Source organism: Xiphophorus hellerii, chromosome 11, assembly GCF_003331165.1.
Source record: "Xiphophorus hellerii strain 12219 chromosome 11, Xiphophorus_hellerii-4.1, whole genome shotgun sequence".
NCBI classification, from domain to species: domain Eukaryota; kingdom Metazoa; phylum Chordata; class Actinopteri; order Cyprinodontiformes; family Poeciliidae; genus Xiphophorus; species Xiphophorus hellerii.
Window position 1 is genome coordinate 19,194,294 of NC_045682.1, and position 18,351 is coordinate 19,212,644.

General features: G+C 42.0%; 1 protein-coding gene across 2 annotated transcripts in view; it reads left to right on the forward strand.

Moving 5' to 3' along the window:
- Nucleotides 1-7,113: 7,113 nt before the first annotated feature.
- Nucleotides 7,114-18,351, forward strand: part of spns2 (SPNS lysolipid transporter 2, sphingosine-1-phosphate) — a 78,641-nt gene continuing 67,403 nt past the window's right edge. The window contains exon 1 of one of the 2 annotated variants that reach the window (XM_032576383.1): nt 7,114-7,887. In XM_032576383.1, the coding sequence (XP_032432274.1) occupies nt 7,656-7,887 (232 nt within the window). In that variant the 5' untranslated portion in view covers nt 7,114-7,655. The remainder of the gene's footprint in view (nt 7,888-18,351) is intronic. The other variant, XM_032576384.1, reaches the window with a different exon arrangement.

Here is an 18,351-nt window from a genome sequence, read left to right on the forward strand (position 1 = left end):
CAGGATGCACTTTTCGTGGTCTAATTCACAGATCCAGAGGAAAGAGATTTCACTTGCCAATGTCTTTGGGATGTAAGCGCATAATTGTTGAAACAAAGGAATTGTGCAGATTCTGTTGAAAGAGGTTTCTCAGTATAATCTAAATCAAACAATGCAGACTCACTCGGTGCATGCTAATGCATTCCAAATTCAACCCTGATATCCTCTGAATGCCAAGCTTCTGCAGCCAGTCAGAGGCACCCAGCCGTCCAGCTTTCAGATGCCAGCGTTTAGTCTCTCTCCCCTTTGTTGCATCTCCTTTTCCTTACATCTTTCTCTTTATCATGTGTCCATTTGCTTTTTACTGGGTTAACTAATTGAGCAAGGCTCATTTTCGGGGGGCAATTTTTGGTAAATGGCAAGAAACGTCCTTGGGATGGCTGTCGCACAGCCAAACGTACCTTCCGCCTTTCAGCAAAATTGAACAAGATGGCTATAAATCTACAATGTTTTGTGTTCGTTCTGTCATTCACACCTTCCAGTTCAGTGTCATGAGTTGGGGCTTATGGATTGCTTTTTTGGACAACTATTTGGTGCTGGGAATACTTCAAGAAATCTTTGGAGAGTAGACGTATTGGCTCCTCGCTAATGCAATACAGGAACCCAGAAACATTGTTCTGTAAGAAGAAAATTACAATCCATCCATTGTCCACTTGTCGTTCTATTGAAAAGCTCAGCCTGCTTGCACTATCACATGATATATTAAACAATAGAATTATTTACATTTTAATTATGTATAGCAGTTTGAGAGTTTAACTTCAAAAAATGTCTTAGTAACAAATTTAACCGAAGATTCAGTCAGCCGGTCTTCTTATTCATTGTGTGTGATGATGAAAATACATATTATAGCAGTTGTGTTGTGATTAAATATAAATGTATTGAAGTTAAGAACTGTCATGAGACTTGTGATTCAGAAAGTTTCTATGTTGGATCAGGATTTTAAGTTTTATCCAAGCTGGTGGTAATGCTAAAGTCAGACTTGCCAGCTATTCGAGCTTCTTATCCCTGATGCAGACAACGACATAAATCTTTCTTTGGGAAAAGATTTATGCCACCGTGTTAGATTTAAAAATGTGTATTTAAGATTTTCTGTTTATTTTTATTTTTTTAAAGTTTTAAAGTATTTAAAGTCTGACATGCATTCTAAGGAAGACGATTCTGGATTTAGAAATGATAAATGTATTATAATATTTAGGATATTATGCAAAAGTTACATGCTTCCATTTGATTAATCACATTTTTTAAAAATTAGACATTGTGTCTTAAATTTAGGTCAAAACAAAACAATAATGAAAATGTAACTAAGCTTAGCAGAGAAAAGTAAATGTATTTATTTGTTGAAAATAGCAACGTCACCAGCTTCAGATGTACGCGAAAAATTATTTCCCATCCAAAGCACAGGGGCGCAACTACTTTCCGAGGTGCATGCGAACATGTCATCGCCCCTCCCCCCACTTAAAACTTGTACAACAAATTTTTTAATTAAAGTATCAATAATAATAAATGTACATATATGTGAATAAATTGTTGCCTACAGGGCAATTAAAAAAGAATGAAACAAAAAACGGTGCAATATTTCATAATTTAATATATAAGTGAGCCAAAGAGCCACTTCTGTTGGCCTGTGTCTAGAACCGCCTGTGGGCTGCAGGTCTGAGGCTTTTTGTTATCATTCTTATAGCTTGAGGAAGCCTGATCCAAACTGGCAACCCACATTAATAAAATGGTGAAATAATATTGACCACAAAACACTGTATTTATAAAAGATATCAACATTTTTCCTACACAAACCTAACAAACGTTTCTAATGTTTTCTTCACAATATTTATTTATTTACTATTAATCTATTTGTATGATTTATTCTTTAAATTGCCATCTATATTATTTTTCGGTCTCAGGACATGATCGAGGGATGAAGAGACTGATGTCTGGTTTTTTAGGTTCTGACGGGCCTGCGGTTCCTCTCCTGATCCATTCTGTCTGATATCAAACAACAAACTATGCGCCCTGAATATCGCCATCGACACATTTATTTTAATGCCCCTGTTAAACTTCACTGTGATTGTTTAGCCTGTGTCTTCCCACTACTGTCTGTATTTTTGCCAGAGGTTTTACTTCTAAGGACGGTGTTTTATCGGGTGGACATTTTAAAAAGAGGCGGGTTGATAGCTCACCGCGGCTGCGTAGCAACCGTCTCTAAGCAACCGTGACAGCAGCGTCAGTTCGTGGGGGGCGGGAGAGGGTCCCGAAACGACAATTTAGCTGACCTTAATATTTTCGGTGTTCTTTTTTGGGTTTTTTTTGGTCATTATTATTACACTTATTGTTGAGATGTGTGTGATAGGTGTGTCTATCAGACATTTATAGCAATACGGAATAAATCGCGTCCCGTATTGGTTCAATAAGGGGCGGAGACAATAGCAACCACCTGTCATTTTAGGCTAGCTTAAGCTAACATGAATATTTACAACTCTCTTGTTGATACACTGACATTACTTACCTTCCGTCTTTCAACCACTTTGAAAAGCTTTTCTTCGGTTCTCCAACATCTTTATTCCTCCCCCTTCCGTTTTCTGTTTTGTGCCCCGGAGGTTTTTCTGCTGCCCATCTTTAGCTCCCTGTTGTCGAGTGCATTCCTACAATTCAAATTTAAAAGGAAAAAAAAAAACGCTCCTCAGCGCGTTGTCGAAGGGCCGTTGCCCAAGCTGCCTGTATGGGAGGCGAGAGGCGCCTAATCAGTGCTATTCCTCTGTTATTGATCATTTCATACACGAACAGCTGTTAAGTACATAAAATGCTGCCTAGAAAAAAAAAATCCCCACATCGCTTTTGCGCCCCCTCTAGTGCAGCGCCCCTATGCGTTGCATGCACTGCATACCCACTTTTTTGCGCCACTGCCAAAGCACCTGGTCAATGGCCGCCTCTCCAATGCACTTTTGGAACCTGTTCTGTTCGGAAAACATTAATGCATTTGAGAAAACTCTCCAAGGCTGGCGTCCATTAACCTGCCCTGCCTCAGCAGCACAACAGGCTCCAAGCGGCACACGTTGATGGCGATATGCATTGCAACTCTCCTGATGTGCGTTTCCCTTAACAACGCTTCTTGGCAGCAAGTCTTACACCCTTGGAAAGCCTTTTTATTTCTCTTTAAACGGTGCCACATTTATAAGAGAGTTGTATTTGTTGGTGGAGCAGCAGAGTACGTGGGTTGTGCCAATGAAAATCTTGTCAAATCCTCTCTGCCAATTCTAACCACAGCTTCTAACCAACAGCTTCTTCTGCTGTTGACTCTTGTTTTGTGTCGCTTTTTTTTGGAGGGAGGGCTGGATAATTGAGGTTTGAAATTGGCTGTCAACAATTTATTCATTTAGCAAACAGGGACCTCTGTAATTCACGGAAGAGCCAACAGCCCGCCACCTCCTACTCGTGCCGCACACCAGCGTATAGTCGCACGCTGCTGTGGGAGTACGTCCCATCATTTGACGCAAGTCAGCCAGCGTGGCTGGATATCATTCTGGCGCAAACAGCATGCACAATCTGATCCCGAAAGTGCTGACTGGTGTAAATAATTCTTCAAGTAGTTCGACGTCTGTTGGCTCTTCCGTGAATTACATAGTCTCGTGTCTATGCTTTTATTTTGAAGTGCTTCCTTTTATTTTGAAGGAGGTTGGTGCCGTTTCTTTTCTTCTTCCTGACGTTTGTCTGTTGATCTGTTTTCCGTTTACTGTTTGAAGCGGAGCGGCAGTCACTGATGATGTGAGTAGTGATATTAGTTATGTTACATAAATAGGTGGATGTAAACTAACTTCTGACAGCGTTGCTTAGCTGCTGGTATATTTCTATAGTTTTTCAATGTCTGTTTTACTCTTAACGGTTGTGATTTAGTATCGAAATTATCTTTATATTTAACTGTTAGTCTTGAGATTTGGGCAGTTAGAGCCAGATTGATTCCAGGTACTATTCTGCATCATTCAAATTTAAGCAGCACTTTACAAAGGGAATTACTGCGGATGTTTTAGGTCTGTTTACTCACTTGTGTTAATTTTTACATTTATATTATCGCAACAGTAAGTTGGAACTCTTATTTATTATTTCTGCATTTTCAGAAACTGCTTCACTATATATGCACCGTTGTAAACGACAGTTCTTCAGTAAACCCATTTAAGCATCTGATGACCAGCGTGGTCAATTAAGCAAATCCAGCAATGGAGGTCAAAATCCTCAACAAGTGGCGTTGAGGTCAGGCCTTGCCATCTTCTCCACTTTGGAGAAAATGGTAGCCTTTGATTAATCTTGGAGGATAGACTCTGGTTCCTAAGAATGGAGGCATGGGATTGCTCCAGTGGTGGTAATCCTTGTTATTATTATTACTATTATTAATGAAAGGAGTGGCGCTCCATATCATCACACTCCCTCCACCAAAAATCAAGCTCAACTCAGCTGCCGACCCACAAATTCATGCTTCTTATCTAAGGGAGAGAAACAGGCTTTTCAATTGTATTGAGATTTCTTGCCAAAAAAAAAGTCTACCAAGCACAAATTTCCTCGCTTCTTCTTGTGCTATATTTGCTTGGGTCTTTTTTAAATAATCAAATTAATCAATTTTAGTCAAAAAATGTCAAAACTTTGTAAAAATTACTTAACATTTTTGCTAGGTTTTTACAATTTTTCTCTAATGCACAACCCTTTCGACAACCAAAGACAAAATTCAGTTTTCGGCAACAGCATTTGTTCGGCCTCTTTCTTGACTCACTGACCCCGCTGCATTTGTTGATCTGATCACTCTCTGCAGATGCTCTTATCTTTTGTGCAAACAGCTTTGCAATGCGAGCAGTGCAGGAAATCCCACAGACAACCAGGATATTGAAGTTGATAAGCAGTCCTGATTCCACTAGTAAATTGGGAACATTGTGATACACTGGTTTTAACTCTGGACTCGTAGACTGATTCCCCCCGTGGATGTAGCAGACATGTAAAAAAATTAAAAAAATTTAAAAAATGGGATGTTGAAGGTTTGATTTTAGCTTGAACATAAATGCAGGAATAGATAACAACATAATGGAGCCTCAGACTATCGTGAATGTCGCTGGGAAGATCTAAAAATATCACCCAGACCGGGTTTTAAGAAAAACTGTACGATGCTTAACACAACAGTGAACTGGATGGTTTTCACAGGTGTCGTTTACAGCCTTCTGATGTAGACTATAAAGAGCATACTTGTCAGCTGCACGTCTGTCTGAGCAAAAAGCCCCAAGCTCAGTTACTGCAGGCTTTAACCTGATGTTTCGCCTGGTCTTTTAGCATGTGCTAACACTTATTTATTCACGCCAAACAAGCTGTGGATCCCAGCTTTTCATGGGGAAAGTAATCGTACATTAATGGTATTCCACAGTGCTTTTTACTGCTTTGTCTCTGATCTAGATGACGCCTTCATTTTAATCCACTTTGTGACTCAGCAGTGATGTTTAGAGCTGAATGAGGAATGATCTCATCTCCTATCAGCCCTGTCCCTCAGGAGGATCCAATCCCTTGTTTTTTTTTTATTTGGTGCTGCTAACTTGATCATATTTGCATGTGGTTCTCTTTGATGTTTTGTTAGATTCTGCTCCAAGCAAGGCTATAATCTTCGTACGGTAAAATGTACGCGTGGACGTCTGTCCTATACAATAGGAACACCCAGTCCAGTAATTTCTTTGGCTGCTTGTCCACTCCACTGAGACTTTTGGTCCATGTTGCACTATCAAAGTGGACTCAACCAACTGTGAGCTTTTCAGGGGTGTTTTTCATCAAACTGTAGCTCCCAAAATGCTGGTTCCATCTCGTAAAGGAGCAGATCAAATTAGAGAAAACACCACTGCTAAGATACATATTCAACTGTCATGATTTTTCCCCAGTGCCAACCGGTCCACAAATGGATCGGCCCGCCGGGAATCCTCCTAATTCTCCCTATTACCCACTCTGCCTTTAGTACAGGGGCCTTACCAAGGGCCAAAAGTAGTCCTACAAGGGCACTGGCCCCTGCTGGGCCCTTTCTAGAACCGCCCCTGGGACTCTACCAGTAAACTAAAAATGGTTGTATCTTTGCTCAAGACACAGATCCAAAATGTGTTTGTAAATTTTGAGGGGGACTAAATATCAGCCATTCACAGTATTTGCATTTAAATCAAGCAAAACGGTTTACAAAAGTAACGTAACCAGCATTTCAAAAAATACAAAATTTACACAAACAGACAAACAGGAGGTATTCACACTAGTTTCAAGTTGTCCTGATGTGGACTGGTGACCCGTTCAGGCCTGTGGGAGTTTTTCACGACATGGGGAAAAAGAGTGGTTACATATGTTAGCTGAATCAATCAGCGACATTTTGTAAATATATCTCACCCTGAATGCAACAGGGTTGTGAAAAAGATCCTGACTGATATATTTTTGCTTTTGTTGTTACGCTTAAATGTTCCAAATCAAGGAAACTGTTTTTAATATCAGATAAAGATAACCTGATGCTCCTCCAAATTTATATAATTTAATATTTGAAAGTATTTATTTTTAATCGTGTCATTTTTATATTTATTGTGCGTCGACGTAAAGTTTCTCGTCTGATGAGAAAGCCGACTCAACTGACGGTAACCAACACTACCACATGGCATAAGAATAAAGTTGATTGATTTATTGATTTAAATTGTGATGTAATATATGAAGAGAGGTGGATTACTATACTAGTCATCAATAATACAAAAAAATAAGGTTTTAGAGTGGTTTGGTCAATTTTTTTTTTTTTTACTAAAATTGGATTGACACGCTGTGGTATGACCTTGAACAGGTTGTTCATGCTAAGACAAATAAATAAAAGACCAAAAAAAGGGGGTTTGGAATGGCCTAATCTAAGTCATTTCTAAAATGAAACCATCATTTGAAAACTGAATTTTGAAAACCCAGGTTTCTTTGTCTGATAAACAAAAAACGCATGAACAGGCCAGGAAGGGGCCAGATACTTTTTCACTATAAATACGTTTCTGATTTTGAGGCGTTTTTATGAAATTCTAATTTACTGAGTCGCGCCTCCGTGATATCTCTGACCTACCCAGTTATTCAGCAGCCTGCTAATGAAAAAGAAACCGCGACAGCATTAAAAACCATCATTTAATTGTAAAACACGGTGTGGATTTGTAGCAGATGAGATAAATGAAATGACTTCCGGGTTGTTTAATACTGCTGAGAAAAACCACACCACTGTCATGCCGATGTCCCAGCAGCATCCCCAGGAATCAGGTGCAACACCATCCGCAGCCAGATCGGGGGAGGAGTTAGCAGAGCCAGGTCACACCCCTCCACTACAGCGCTTTACCCGAGAGAGAGACGGAGAGAGAGAAACTAAGGAGCGCTCAGCCGTCCGTCACCGTCCACAACCAGAAAAATATGATCCGGACGCGATCCTGCGCTTCTCCCACGAAGACAACATCTGATCTCAGCCGAACCCAGTGACCACCGCTCGGCGTTTGCTCTGCCCTGCTTAACTATTTTTTTTTTTAAATTATTTTTTATTTTATTTTTTTTTCTCCTCACACCTTCTCTCTCACACTCTTTGCGTCTCTCCGCTGGATCTTCCGTGCCAGAAAATCATGTGCGTGGAGAGCGACGGATGCGAGATCGAGGGCAGTAGCAGTTCGGACGAGGTGCGCACGCTGTCGGGCAGCATGAGCCCCGGACTGAAGCCCAGCCCGGACCTTCACTCCTGCAAGCCGGGCCAGAAATTCCGCGACGCGCTGCGCCGGTACCGCACACCGGCTGTCTCTGCGGGAATCCTCAGCTTTGGGAACGTCCTCAATTACATGGACAGATCCACAGTGGCTGGTAAGAAATCTGATTTATTACTTAAAAAAAAAAAAAGACACTTAGTGTATGAGGTTGAGTTTGCATCAGGTTTCCCTTATGTGAAGGCAGTGGATTTTTTTCTTTCTTCCTTCTTTTCTTTTTTTAGTTTATTCGCTATAGTGATTGCGCTCTAATTGGTCAGTGAGCGGCTCTCCATGCGCAACCAGCTTCACCTCAGCAGAGACGGGCGGAACAATGGGCCATCCCCTGTTTTGGTGCCTGTCTAGTAGCTGCAGAGTGGCTGATTGAATCAGACAGACACGCGCCCTCCTTATCGCTCAACAAAACGTCCGAGAGTAAAGATTTGTTTTTGTGACAAACGGGATGTCAGATGATTGAAAATCGATCAATTAAGGCGATCAGCTCTCCGACCGCCCACGATCCCGACTGCATGCTTTCACACCGTTAGGACACACACTGCGTGTGCGGGGGTGTGTGTGCGTGTGTGTGTGTGTGTGTGTGGGCTCATCTTTCAGACCAGTTTCATCCGCAGGCAACATGACAATAAATCATGATTCCCCGTTTGTTTCTTGGGAGACATGAAAGATGATTTGATGCTGCTATACATCAAGTTCAGTGGATTTTCTTACTTTTCTTAGAGTTCAGAATAAACTTCTCACGACAGATGCGTTTCGAATTGTTCGCCCTTGTTATAATTTATGTCCGATTTCCCACTTACTGCATGGACAGTAATCCGCTGATGTTGTTGGGTTGAATATTAATGCTTCTGATCGGTGAAGCTGAATGGGTTAAAAATATCGCTGCAGCATCAGTGCACGGCTGTTCTGTGCAAAGGCACGCTCCCCTGGTCGAAGTGCAAACATGTTATTCACTGACTTATTTACCGGAACTGTGTGTCCATGGAATTAATTTACCACATTGCACATTTATGTGGTGCCTTAAACCTTTTTGACATTTTGTCGTTCTTACAGCCATTTATAAACGTTGATGCATTTGTTCAGATTTGATGTGATGGATACGACACGGACATTTAGAAATCAGATTTTTGGTCCGTTTCTCTTCACGAAATAGTTCAAGGCCAGTCAGATTGGACGGAATAATGAATGTGAAGGACTAATTTTCATTCCTTGCCACAGAGTTTCAATGGAATCGAGGTCTGAACTTTGACTGGGCCACTGTGACACGTGACTATGCTTCGGTGTAACACCATTTCATCGTAACTCTGGCTGTATGTTCCAAATCCAGTGTAGTGTCCAAACTTTCTCCCAAAAGAAAAGGTGGGTGTGGGTGAAAAATTATGTTTTTCCTCCCTTAACCAGATACCTCAACGTGTTTGTAGTGTCAGGGGTGTCGAACTCATTTTCATTTTGGGACTTATTAAAATAAAGAATGTCCAAAATGTATTGAAAAAGCCCCTTTAACAAATGGTTAAAATAATAAGTAGCTCTCTCTGCATTCAGTGAGTGCTCCTTAAAATAAAATAATATCAAACATATTTTCACATTGATGTCATTTGCAAGTGTACAGAAACAAACGGCTGATTTGATTGATAACATTTAAATACACAACTGTTATCTTGAAGGTTTTGGTTTAGTTTTGGCCTACTTTATTCTTGAACTGTGGTCGGGGGCCTCAAAAAAAAAAAATCCATCCAGAGGCCACAAATAGTCAAGTTTGACACTCGTGCTGTAATTGGAGGGTTTCCTCCACTGTAGGGTCTGGCAGAACCAAGAAACGTCAATCAGACACTCTGGAAAATCTGCACGGGTGTCTTAACGGTCATTTTATCGAGATGGTTTCAGCCGCGCGGCCCGAACAGAGTGCAATCTTAGGATCTCTGAGCACCACTCAGTCACAGAAAAGGAAAAACAAAACCCTCCTCAGTAGAGGATGAGTCAGTGGCCGCTCTACAGGAGCAAATTTGTCCTCCGATTTCCGTACACCTCCTCATGCTTTCATCAGAGGAAAGCCCTCATGATGCCCCCAAAAGCAGCTGTCATTTTCATCATGAGCCCGCTTTTGCGGTGGAGGGGAAATCCCCCCCAGACGTCAGAGGGGACGAGGAGGCTATAAGGGAAGAGTGGGAACAGGGAGGAGGGCCAGGGAGCGCGGTGGACAGGGGCGTGTCTAGGTTTATTTTTCTCAGGAAAGCCAAGCAGTGGCACAAACGGCACAAGGGTGGGGCACAAAAATGCAATTTCACCTAAATTAGACCTTTGACCCTGATCCATTTTTGTTTAGATTTTGTGAAGATGAAGGACGTTGCACTCATGCCTCCTTCAGAGTTTTTTTTTTATGTTGTAGTCTTCAGCAGTTCTTGGTGCAGCGCCACCACAGGCCAATGAGGGGGCAAAGAGATTTTGGATTGTTTGACTCCGTGCATTGTGAAGGCGAACAGCAGCAGCTAAAAATTTAATAAATGTTGCAATTTTGATCCCCAATCGAACCGAGTCGATATTGGACTGGCCTTATATTACAATCAACAGCAGGTCAAAAGTTGAATAATAAAACTATTTATTTACCCAAACAAAACACATGGATCTGTTAGCTACTATGAAGTAGATTTGTTTGATACAGTGGCTCAGGCCACTAGTCACACGATTAGCTTGTTTAGCTTAGCATGGTTTAACTACATGCAGCTCTTTATCAACTTAAAATCAGCATTATCAAACCATTGTAGACTAAAAATGGCAAGCAACTATTTACATACCTCTTTTTCGTCTTTATGAAAAAAATTTTTTTTCTTGTGCAGTAGTCTGAGGCTGCTTTTTCTTTGTCTTCTTAAACGTCACATGCAACTTGTCAATGGGGGTAAAAGGAAATTAGCCTCTTGACTATAATCTCATAGATTTACATGTAAATATTAATCAATTTGCAATGTCTCACTTTTTAAAAAATAAATTTGAAACAAAAAAAGTATCAATGGTGGTTGTAAGACAACAAAAGGAGCATTTATGTCATAAAACGCTCATATGATATGAACAAACTGACTGACAGCTCAGGTGGGGGTGACCAGGCAGGGTGGCCAATCAGACTTCAAGGGTAGCCGGTCCCTCCCTAGTGGTGGGGTGAAAGGGAGGTGGGGGAGATGATGGATGCAGCAACTTGGCCTTGTGCGGAGAGACCGTGCGCAGTAGTGTAGGCTGGCCGTGGGGTCTCCTCCCAAACGCCGCCACCTGAACGCTGCTGGACCGTTTTTGCATTATGCACGGGCAGCATGTGCATCCGGCCAACACACACAGAGCGATTACCAGCAGCCGTGTGCATCCAACAGCAGCTAATACACACAAAACATCATCTGCAGAATCTTCCCCTCCTCTTTAAGCGTTTTTGTCCCGCAGCATGAGCCGTGCTGCTGCAGCAGTAATTAGCCGGTGAGAGCCAGCTCCAAACATGCGCACGTGTGTGGCTTCGATTTCTTTTGTTTCTCCCCAACCTGCCTCCTACTACTTCTCCCGCTCTCCGGAGCAGGTACCCGGAGCACCTACCCCGTCTCATAGATCTTAATGTCAATTACACAGGGATGGGTGCGCACACCCCCCCCCACACACACACACTCAAAAACGAAGAGTCTCCAGTGCATTTCAACAGTGGCTGAATGCATGATGGGTCGCGTGAGGGGAGGGGCCGGCTGCTGCAGTGGCAAGCGGACGCTGAATGCTGGCAGAGCTGAACCAGAGTGATGCCCCTCACACTGCCCCCATCCCCATCATTATAACATCAGCGTCAAAAGGTCTTTGTACCAGCAGCCTTTAGTGCAGTGTGTGGGGATCACTGAAGCATTGTCACAGAGACACTCGGTGACCATTCTGGAGAGCACGGCCATTCTGAGCCGCAACAATGATGGGAAAATTGCACCTACCACTGTTGGGCAGCGACGCCATGACTTAGATCTTTAAAGCTGCCGTCCAGAGTTTTCTGTGAACTCGGTTAAACTCAGTGTCAGCTGTACAGCAACACGGCATGTCAGGTTTTTTTTTTTTTTTTTTAATATTTCTGTTGTATTTCTGTTGTAAATTGTTACTTAATCAACACGAAATCTAGCCTTTCCGAAGACTGCATACAGGAAGCCCTCGGTGACATCATCAAAGGTCACAAAAAAAGCACAAGTCAACCAGTTTTCCTCTTTATTCAAGTGTTTTTGTTCTAATTCCTTCTTCAAATGTGTAATTGTATTGTGAGGCAAAATGTTTGGGATGTAAGGGAGGATGTTGCGTGAAATGTCTGGTAAAATTTGGCAAAATTGCCTCTTGTGATGTCATCGACTCAAATGCAAACAAAGCAGAATTGTGAACTGTTTTTCTGACGGGCCTTTAAATAATTTTCTTTTCCAATCCAGTAGTGGGATTCCAGCTGTGTTTTTATTGTCAGCGCACTTTTTTTTTTTAGGAAACAAAAACACAACAGGATTGTGCCTTTAATCCCTCATGACAGAGGTAATGCAACACTCACACACACACTGCAGATACCCAGTGATTCAAATACGTCACTCAGCGATGATAATGGTTTAGGAACCACAAAAGAGCAAAGTCACAATGCCTTATTATTTATTTATTTTTTTGCTCTTTTTTTCTTTTTTTAAACCGGAGGTTGTTTTGAACTGGTTCTGGATAGATTTACTGCCAATACTCTTTGTGTGAAGACTTTGGGACACACTTTATGAGGGAGGGGAGCCGCAGCTTCAAAACATTGTAATTATTTGAGAGTTAAGCTGCTGCTTACCGAGGCTGGGAGATCTGACCGCGGCGCTAGTGGGGAGAAAAACAAAATCTGCATCACATTTGATCATAAATTCTGACAAATTACAGACTCCTGCAGAGCACCGTTTGAGCCGCTCATCCTGCCTACTTCTAACATTGCTTTCTTTTTTCTTTTTATTTTTAATATCTGCCTGCTTGCTGTAATGTAGCGCCGTGAGCTACGGTCTTCAACAGGCTGCAAAGGCTTCAGATTTCCTCACTTTCCACTGGTTGCTGTTGTGGAGTTGGCATTTACACAGAGACCTGGTTTTGCTCAGACACACTTACTGTAATGGGCCAAATCCAAGTGTGGACAGCTGCAAAAGAGACCACTGTTGGATTTCAGGAACAGTGAAGGAGGCCGGGAATGAAAGCCACAAGCTCTGAGTTGGACTTCAGGGTTGGGTTGGACTGAGTGGGTGCTCCGGGTCGGGTCAAACAAGCCTGCGATGCAGATGAGGCAGAAACAGGGAAGTGTCTGAGGACGTCCGAGGTCAGTCGCTTCCTTTCTTGCCCCGTTTTCAAAATGCAAATGGTGAGGAAAAGACGCGGTCGGAGCTCCGGCTGAGCAGGACTGAGCGTGAGGGATGAGTTATGGTGGCCCGGGTGGGTCACCCAAAAGAAGCCCTCTCGGCCCACAGCCACTTATATTCTTGTTGTCTAAGAGCTCTGAGGTTTTAAAGGGAGCACTGTGTGTTTAATTTAATTTGAGGTGGCTTTGAAACCTTAAATCCTGGAGTTGGTCCCTATAGCAGACAGTCCAGGCTCCTCGACAGCTTATCATAAAGCGGGGATTAGCTGGTTTTTTTTTTTTTTTTTACTTCGGAGAATATGAGGACACGAAAGGCAGACGTGCTGCACTTAAAGTTATTTGCTGCTTAAGTAAATAAGCCCCGATGCGCGTTAAATCTCGCCGCCGCCTTGGCCGCGTGCCGGCCCGAGAGGCAGTTATTGGGGTACTGACCGCTGCCTAATCTGTGCTGGGAGGAAATATTGGGGAGTAGCAGATTAACACTTGTGCTGGCATGTTAAGATGAATTGTTTTCACGTTAGGAATACCTCCAAAACGCACAGTCGCACTCTACGGGACGCGTGCGGGGTCATTGCATGCGAACCTGTGGCATCTTACCTTTAGACACAGATGAGCCCGCGGTTGTAATCCTCTTAAGACAAGCTCTTTTGTAAGTATACAAAAAAAAAAAAAATCAGTTATCTATCCTGTCTGACCGGCTAGTCAGATTCATTCCCATTACCTTCCTCCAGTTTAGTTTGTGCCTCCTAACAGTCGGTGTTTACGCGTTTATATTTTGTGGTAATATAGTGATAACAGTGAGAATCGTGATTGCAAAATGTATGTTAATTACTTATATTTTTAGGTAGCTGTATGGCTGTGACTGCATGGCACAACATTCACAGTGCCACATACGCAAATATTGTTCCTGAAAAACAAAATAGGTTTCTTCAGGACCCCACTTACTTAAAAAAAAAGTGTGATTATATCACTAAGCTGCACACAGTAATGTCAATGTATCATATTTTGGAATTTACTGGTAATTATTGATACATTGGTGGAGTAAAACATGAAAAAAAAAGTAGCAAAGATTATATTTCTGATCATACTCTTAGTTGTGTTTTTTTCATAATTTAACACCAATAACAAATTTTCTTTTTCTTAAATTTCTTCTTTTTCTCAATATAGGATTAACAATACGATAAATGCCAACCGCTAGTTTGTGTTGCACTTGCACCACAACATACCAAACAAAATACTCAGTTTTGTTCTCATCTGATCACACAACTCGGTCGCCCGGCTGGATTTAGACAGAGTTTAGTTTTGTTTTGAAGCATTTAAATTTAACTGCTTCACCTCCATTTTAAGGTTTTTATTTGTTAAAAAAAAATCTCGATCTATCACATAAGATGGCAAGAAAAATACCTGGCAGTTTGTAGGTGTAATATGACAAAAATGTAGAAAGATTCTTGTGCTCTCCTTGACTGCTGTCTGGTCCCAAGCGAGACACTTCCTCTACTTTCAGTTCCACTGAGACCACAGAAGAAGAGAAGTTAACGCGGCGTAGGTGTTTGTCGGGGAAATTTGTGACTAAATCAGGTCGACTCTGATCCAAAATTAGATAATGATGCTACTGTGTGACACCCTCATTATTATTATTTTTTTGTATCTGCCGTTAGAAACGTAACACATCGGATCTTCTCGGTAACACGAAGCTCTGAATGTAACAGAGGGCTTTTGGAAAAGTGCGAGAGGTTGTACTGGGCCCTGCTGGAGCTGCTTTGGGGGTTTCACTCGTCACCCTTTTCCCCAATTTCACCCTCTCTTGTTTTATAGCGTTCACATTAAAGGCCCTCCTCGCCCCCCAAACAACAGCTGAGACATTAAAAAGATGGAGGGGGGCCTCTAGTAATTTACTTTATAAGGTTGCCTTGCCCTCTTTTTCCATTTGCTGTTTGAAAAAAAGGCAAAAATTCTCTTGAGCTATTTTTTACTGTACTTAAATGCTTATGATTTCACTACCAACAGCAAAAAAAAAAAAAAAAAAAAGGGCCACATTTATTAAAGTAAGACTCTTTAAAACTGACATGACTTCCTACCAGTTGGACCTTTTCCAGACTGGTTTCCCACAGATATTCCACTAAACTCTTTATGTTTGTAACCCAGCGTGCTGCCACTGTGAGAAAACAGTCTGTGTGTTCCTTGGGCTCCGATTTAGCAGACGTCTGTAATAGTAACCAGTGGAATTAGGCAGAACTTCTTCCAGGGCCAGTGGAGACCCTTTCATGTGGCTGCTCCAGATTTTGCCATCAAGCAGAGGCGCTTTCCATCGCAGAGGCTTTTCACCCCGTGACCCCGGCTGCCATAAAAGCAGCGCTTCCTGGCTTCGCCGACGGTCACTTCAAGACCGCCGCCGCTGCCACTGCTGCTGCTGTCGTTACGGCTGTCGTTTCCTCCTTTAAGGTCATCGCAGTTCTGAGGGGCTCTCTACACGTTACATCGTGTTAAGAGGATACTTTTATCCGCCGTTGTTTGCGGAGCACACAGCAGACTGACTGAGGGGCAAATGAGGCAAAAAGTCCTTTCCAGCACAAAAAGATGCGCTGTTCCTCTTTGGTAATTCGAAAAGTCCCACTGGAGATGTTGACAGAGCTATATTAGCGTGTGCTAACACACCACATACCAACAGCATGGATTCATCTGAGCAACCTCAGTGTTGTTGGTAACCGCAGGGCTTTGCACATGCTGATTTGGTTCCTTGACTGCTTTTTAGAGGGATATTAATGCAACATCACAAACAACCATATGTGAGTGTGACGCTGCTTCCTCTGTTCACACCACTGCATCCATTTATTAAATAATATAGGATGATATACTACTTTTAGTCTTTCAGTTTCATAGACATGTCTTCGCAGTAGCTTCAGCATCAGACTGGCGACTTTTTGGAACGTCGTGGTGCCAGGAGACGGACACAGAACTGCAGATTTTAACCTTTTCTCCACCCGAATAATGACTGCTGATATGATACCCAATTATCTGTCAAAGAGTGCATTCTCAAATTTTATCTTATTTAGGCTGAACTTAAAGCAGACCCGTTATGCAAAATTCACAAATTGAATGTTTTTGTACTTTCATTTGGGCCTCTAGTGCTTCTAAAAACAACACAAATACCAAAAAAACAACAATACTCGGTCGGTTTTTGGCAAAAAAAGTTTTCTGGTGTCTGGAAAATGAGCCGTTTCAAAATAACTCCCGACTGTTAAGACACCTTTGATGGCCTCTGTGTGGGTGTGTGGGTGCCGACCCCCTCCCACACCAACACACACACTTTTATGAACCTCCCCAGAAAAGAAATGAAAATTTAAACTAATGAACTCCGTAGAATTGAGAATAATGGAAAGTGATAGAAATGTTTTCTTTGGATCAGTGTTTATATATACTCCTTTTGGCTTTGAGATCCTCAATGATTATTCCTTTCTGCTTTCTATTTTTGGTGGTGTGGCTTACATGTATTCAAACTTTTTTTTTCTGGAAAATAAATCAAATCTTTGATTTTTGCTTTCAGCCCAAGTGTTTTGTCCATGTCAGTTGCTTAATTCTTGCTGTTTGTGCAGGAGACCCAACTTCTGCTTTTCAAAGATGTACAGTTACATGAATGTGCCAAAATCTAAATACTAAACATGAACATGTAAGGCAAAAGGCTTGAATAAATATGCAAATATGGAATATTTAAATGAATTTAATAAGCATATACATTTTAAGGTATTTCCCTGTTTATCATTGAGAACTGATAAAGGGGAAATTGTCCAGTTTGGCTGATTTCCTTAATGACTGGAGTAAGAGAGCTATGAAAAAGTTGTACTTGTGAGTGTTGATTACAGCACAATGATTGTTCAACAGAAATCCAGCGTCAGGCAATAACTTGTTGGGCCGTGTGAACGAACTGCTCATTATCTTTTAGTTTAAATATTTAGATTTGATGTAGTTTGTACTTCCTTTTTGTGATGAGTCCACTTGTCAGTGCTTCCTCAAGTCCCCCACTGAGCTCTGACATGTGAGGTAAGTGTCGGTCTGATAATCACTGACCTCGCCTTTGTCATGACAGGAGTGTGTGTCTGTGTGTGGGGGTGTGTGTGTGTGTGTTGATATAAAGAGAGGGAGGATGTGTTTCCTTTACTGAGTTTGCTTTAGGATTACAGCGTCCCAGATGATCACAGAGTATACAAAGATCAATCCCTGAGGTTGGTTTTTAAAAAATAAAATCTCTGTAAATAACGTTGGAGTGACATGACGAGCGAAGGCTGAGGGATTATCCCAACACTCATGTCCCAAGTTTACACTCCATCCCTCTCTTCCTGGGTCATTGTCAGCAAAGAATAGAGAGCTTTCCTGGAGAAAATGTCAAAATTGGTCTCTTCGTGCAGACAGGAAGATCGCAGGAAGGAAGCACGGCAGATTTGTTGGACAGTTTGTTGACTTCGACATGCTTTCCTAAACGAGCGCCTCATCCCTTCCTAAAAGATAAGAAAACGTTCTCTCCCTGGATTCCATCGTTAATCAGCACCGCGCTGATAATATAAAAGATATCTTTTGGATTGTTGACGTAAGACACTGGCATAAACGACCAGCTTTATTTTCAGGCTGCATATATTCTTTTTTTTCCCCTCTACACAGACTTTGTTTTTCTGTCCTCCAGCACCCCTTGACATTCACATTTATTTCAACACAACAAGAGAACTTCTCTGCGTGGTGAAGGTCAGACTCAGTAATTCCCCTGAGCCCCGGGGTTCTGCTCAGACTGCTGATATGTGCGATGAAGGAATGGAAACGGCAGACTGCGCAATCCGTGTTTGTATCCATGGGAACCCACATAGCGAATATCGATCAACAGAGCATCAGGTCAGGCTCCGCCCCGAGATGAGCTGAAATTGAATTTTTCTGTAAAATCTTCAGGTTTTTTGGGCTCTGATGTCGACCCTTCCTTGCAGTTCGAGTCGCGCCCAGCAGCCCACACAACTCGGAGTAATATTAGCCCTCGGCTCCTGAAGGTTTTAACTGCTGCTGGAATAATATTTTTGAAGTGTGTATTCACAGCGGCTCCTATATTTGAGAAAGCCTTCCGTTCTGGAAGCAAAATTTAATCTTTTCCTCAATTAGAGCCAAAGCTGGAGCTCAGCAGGGGGGAAGGAGCCGTAAATCCTCATATATATCCATCAGTCAAAGCATGAATAA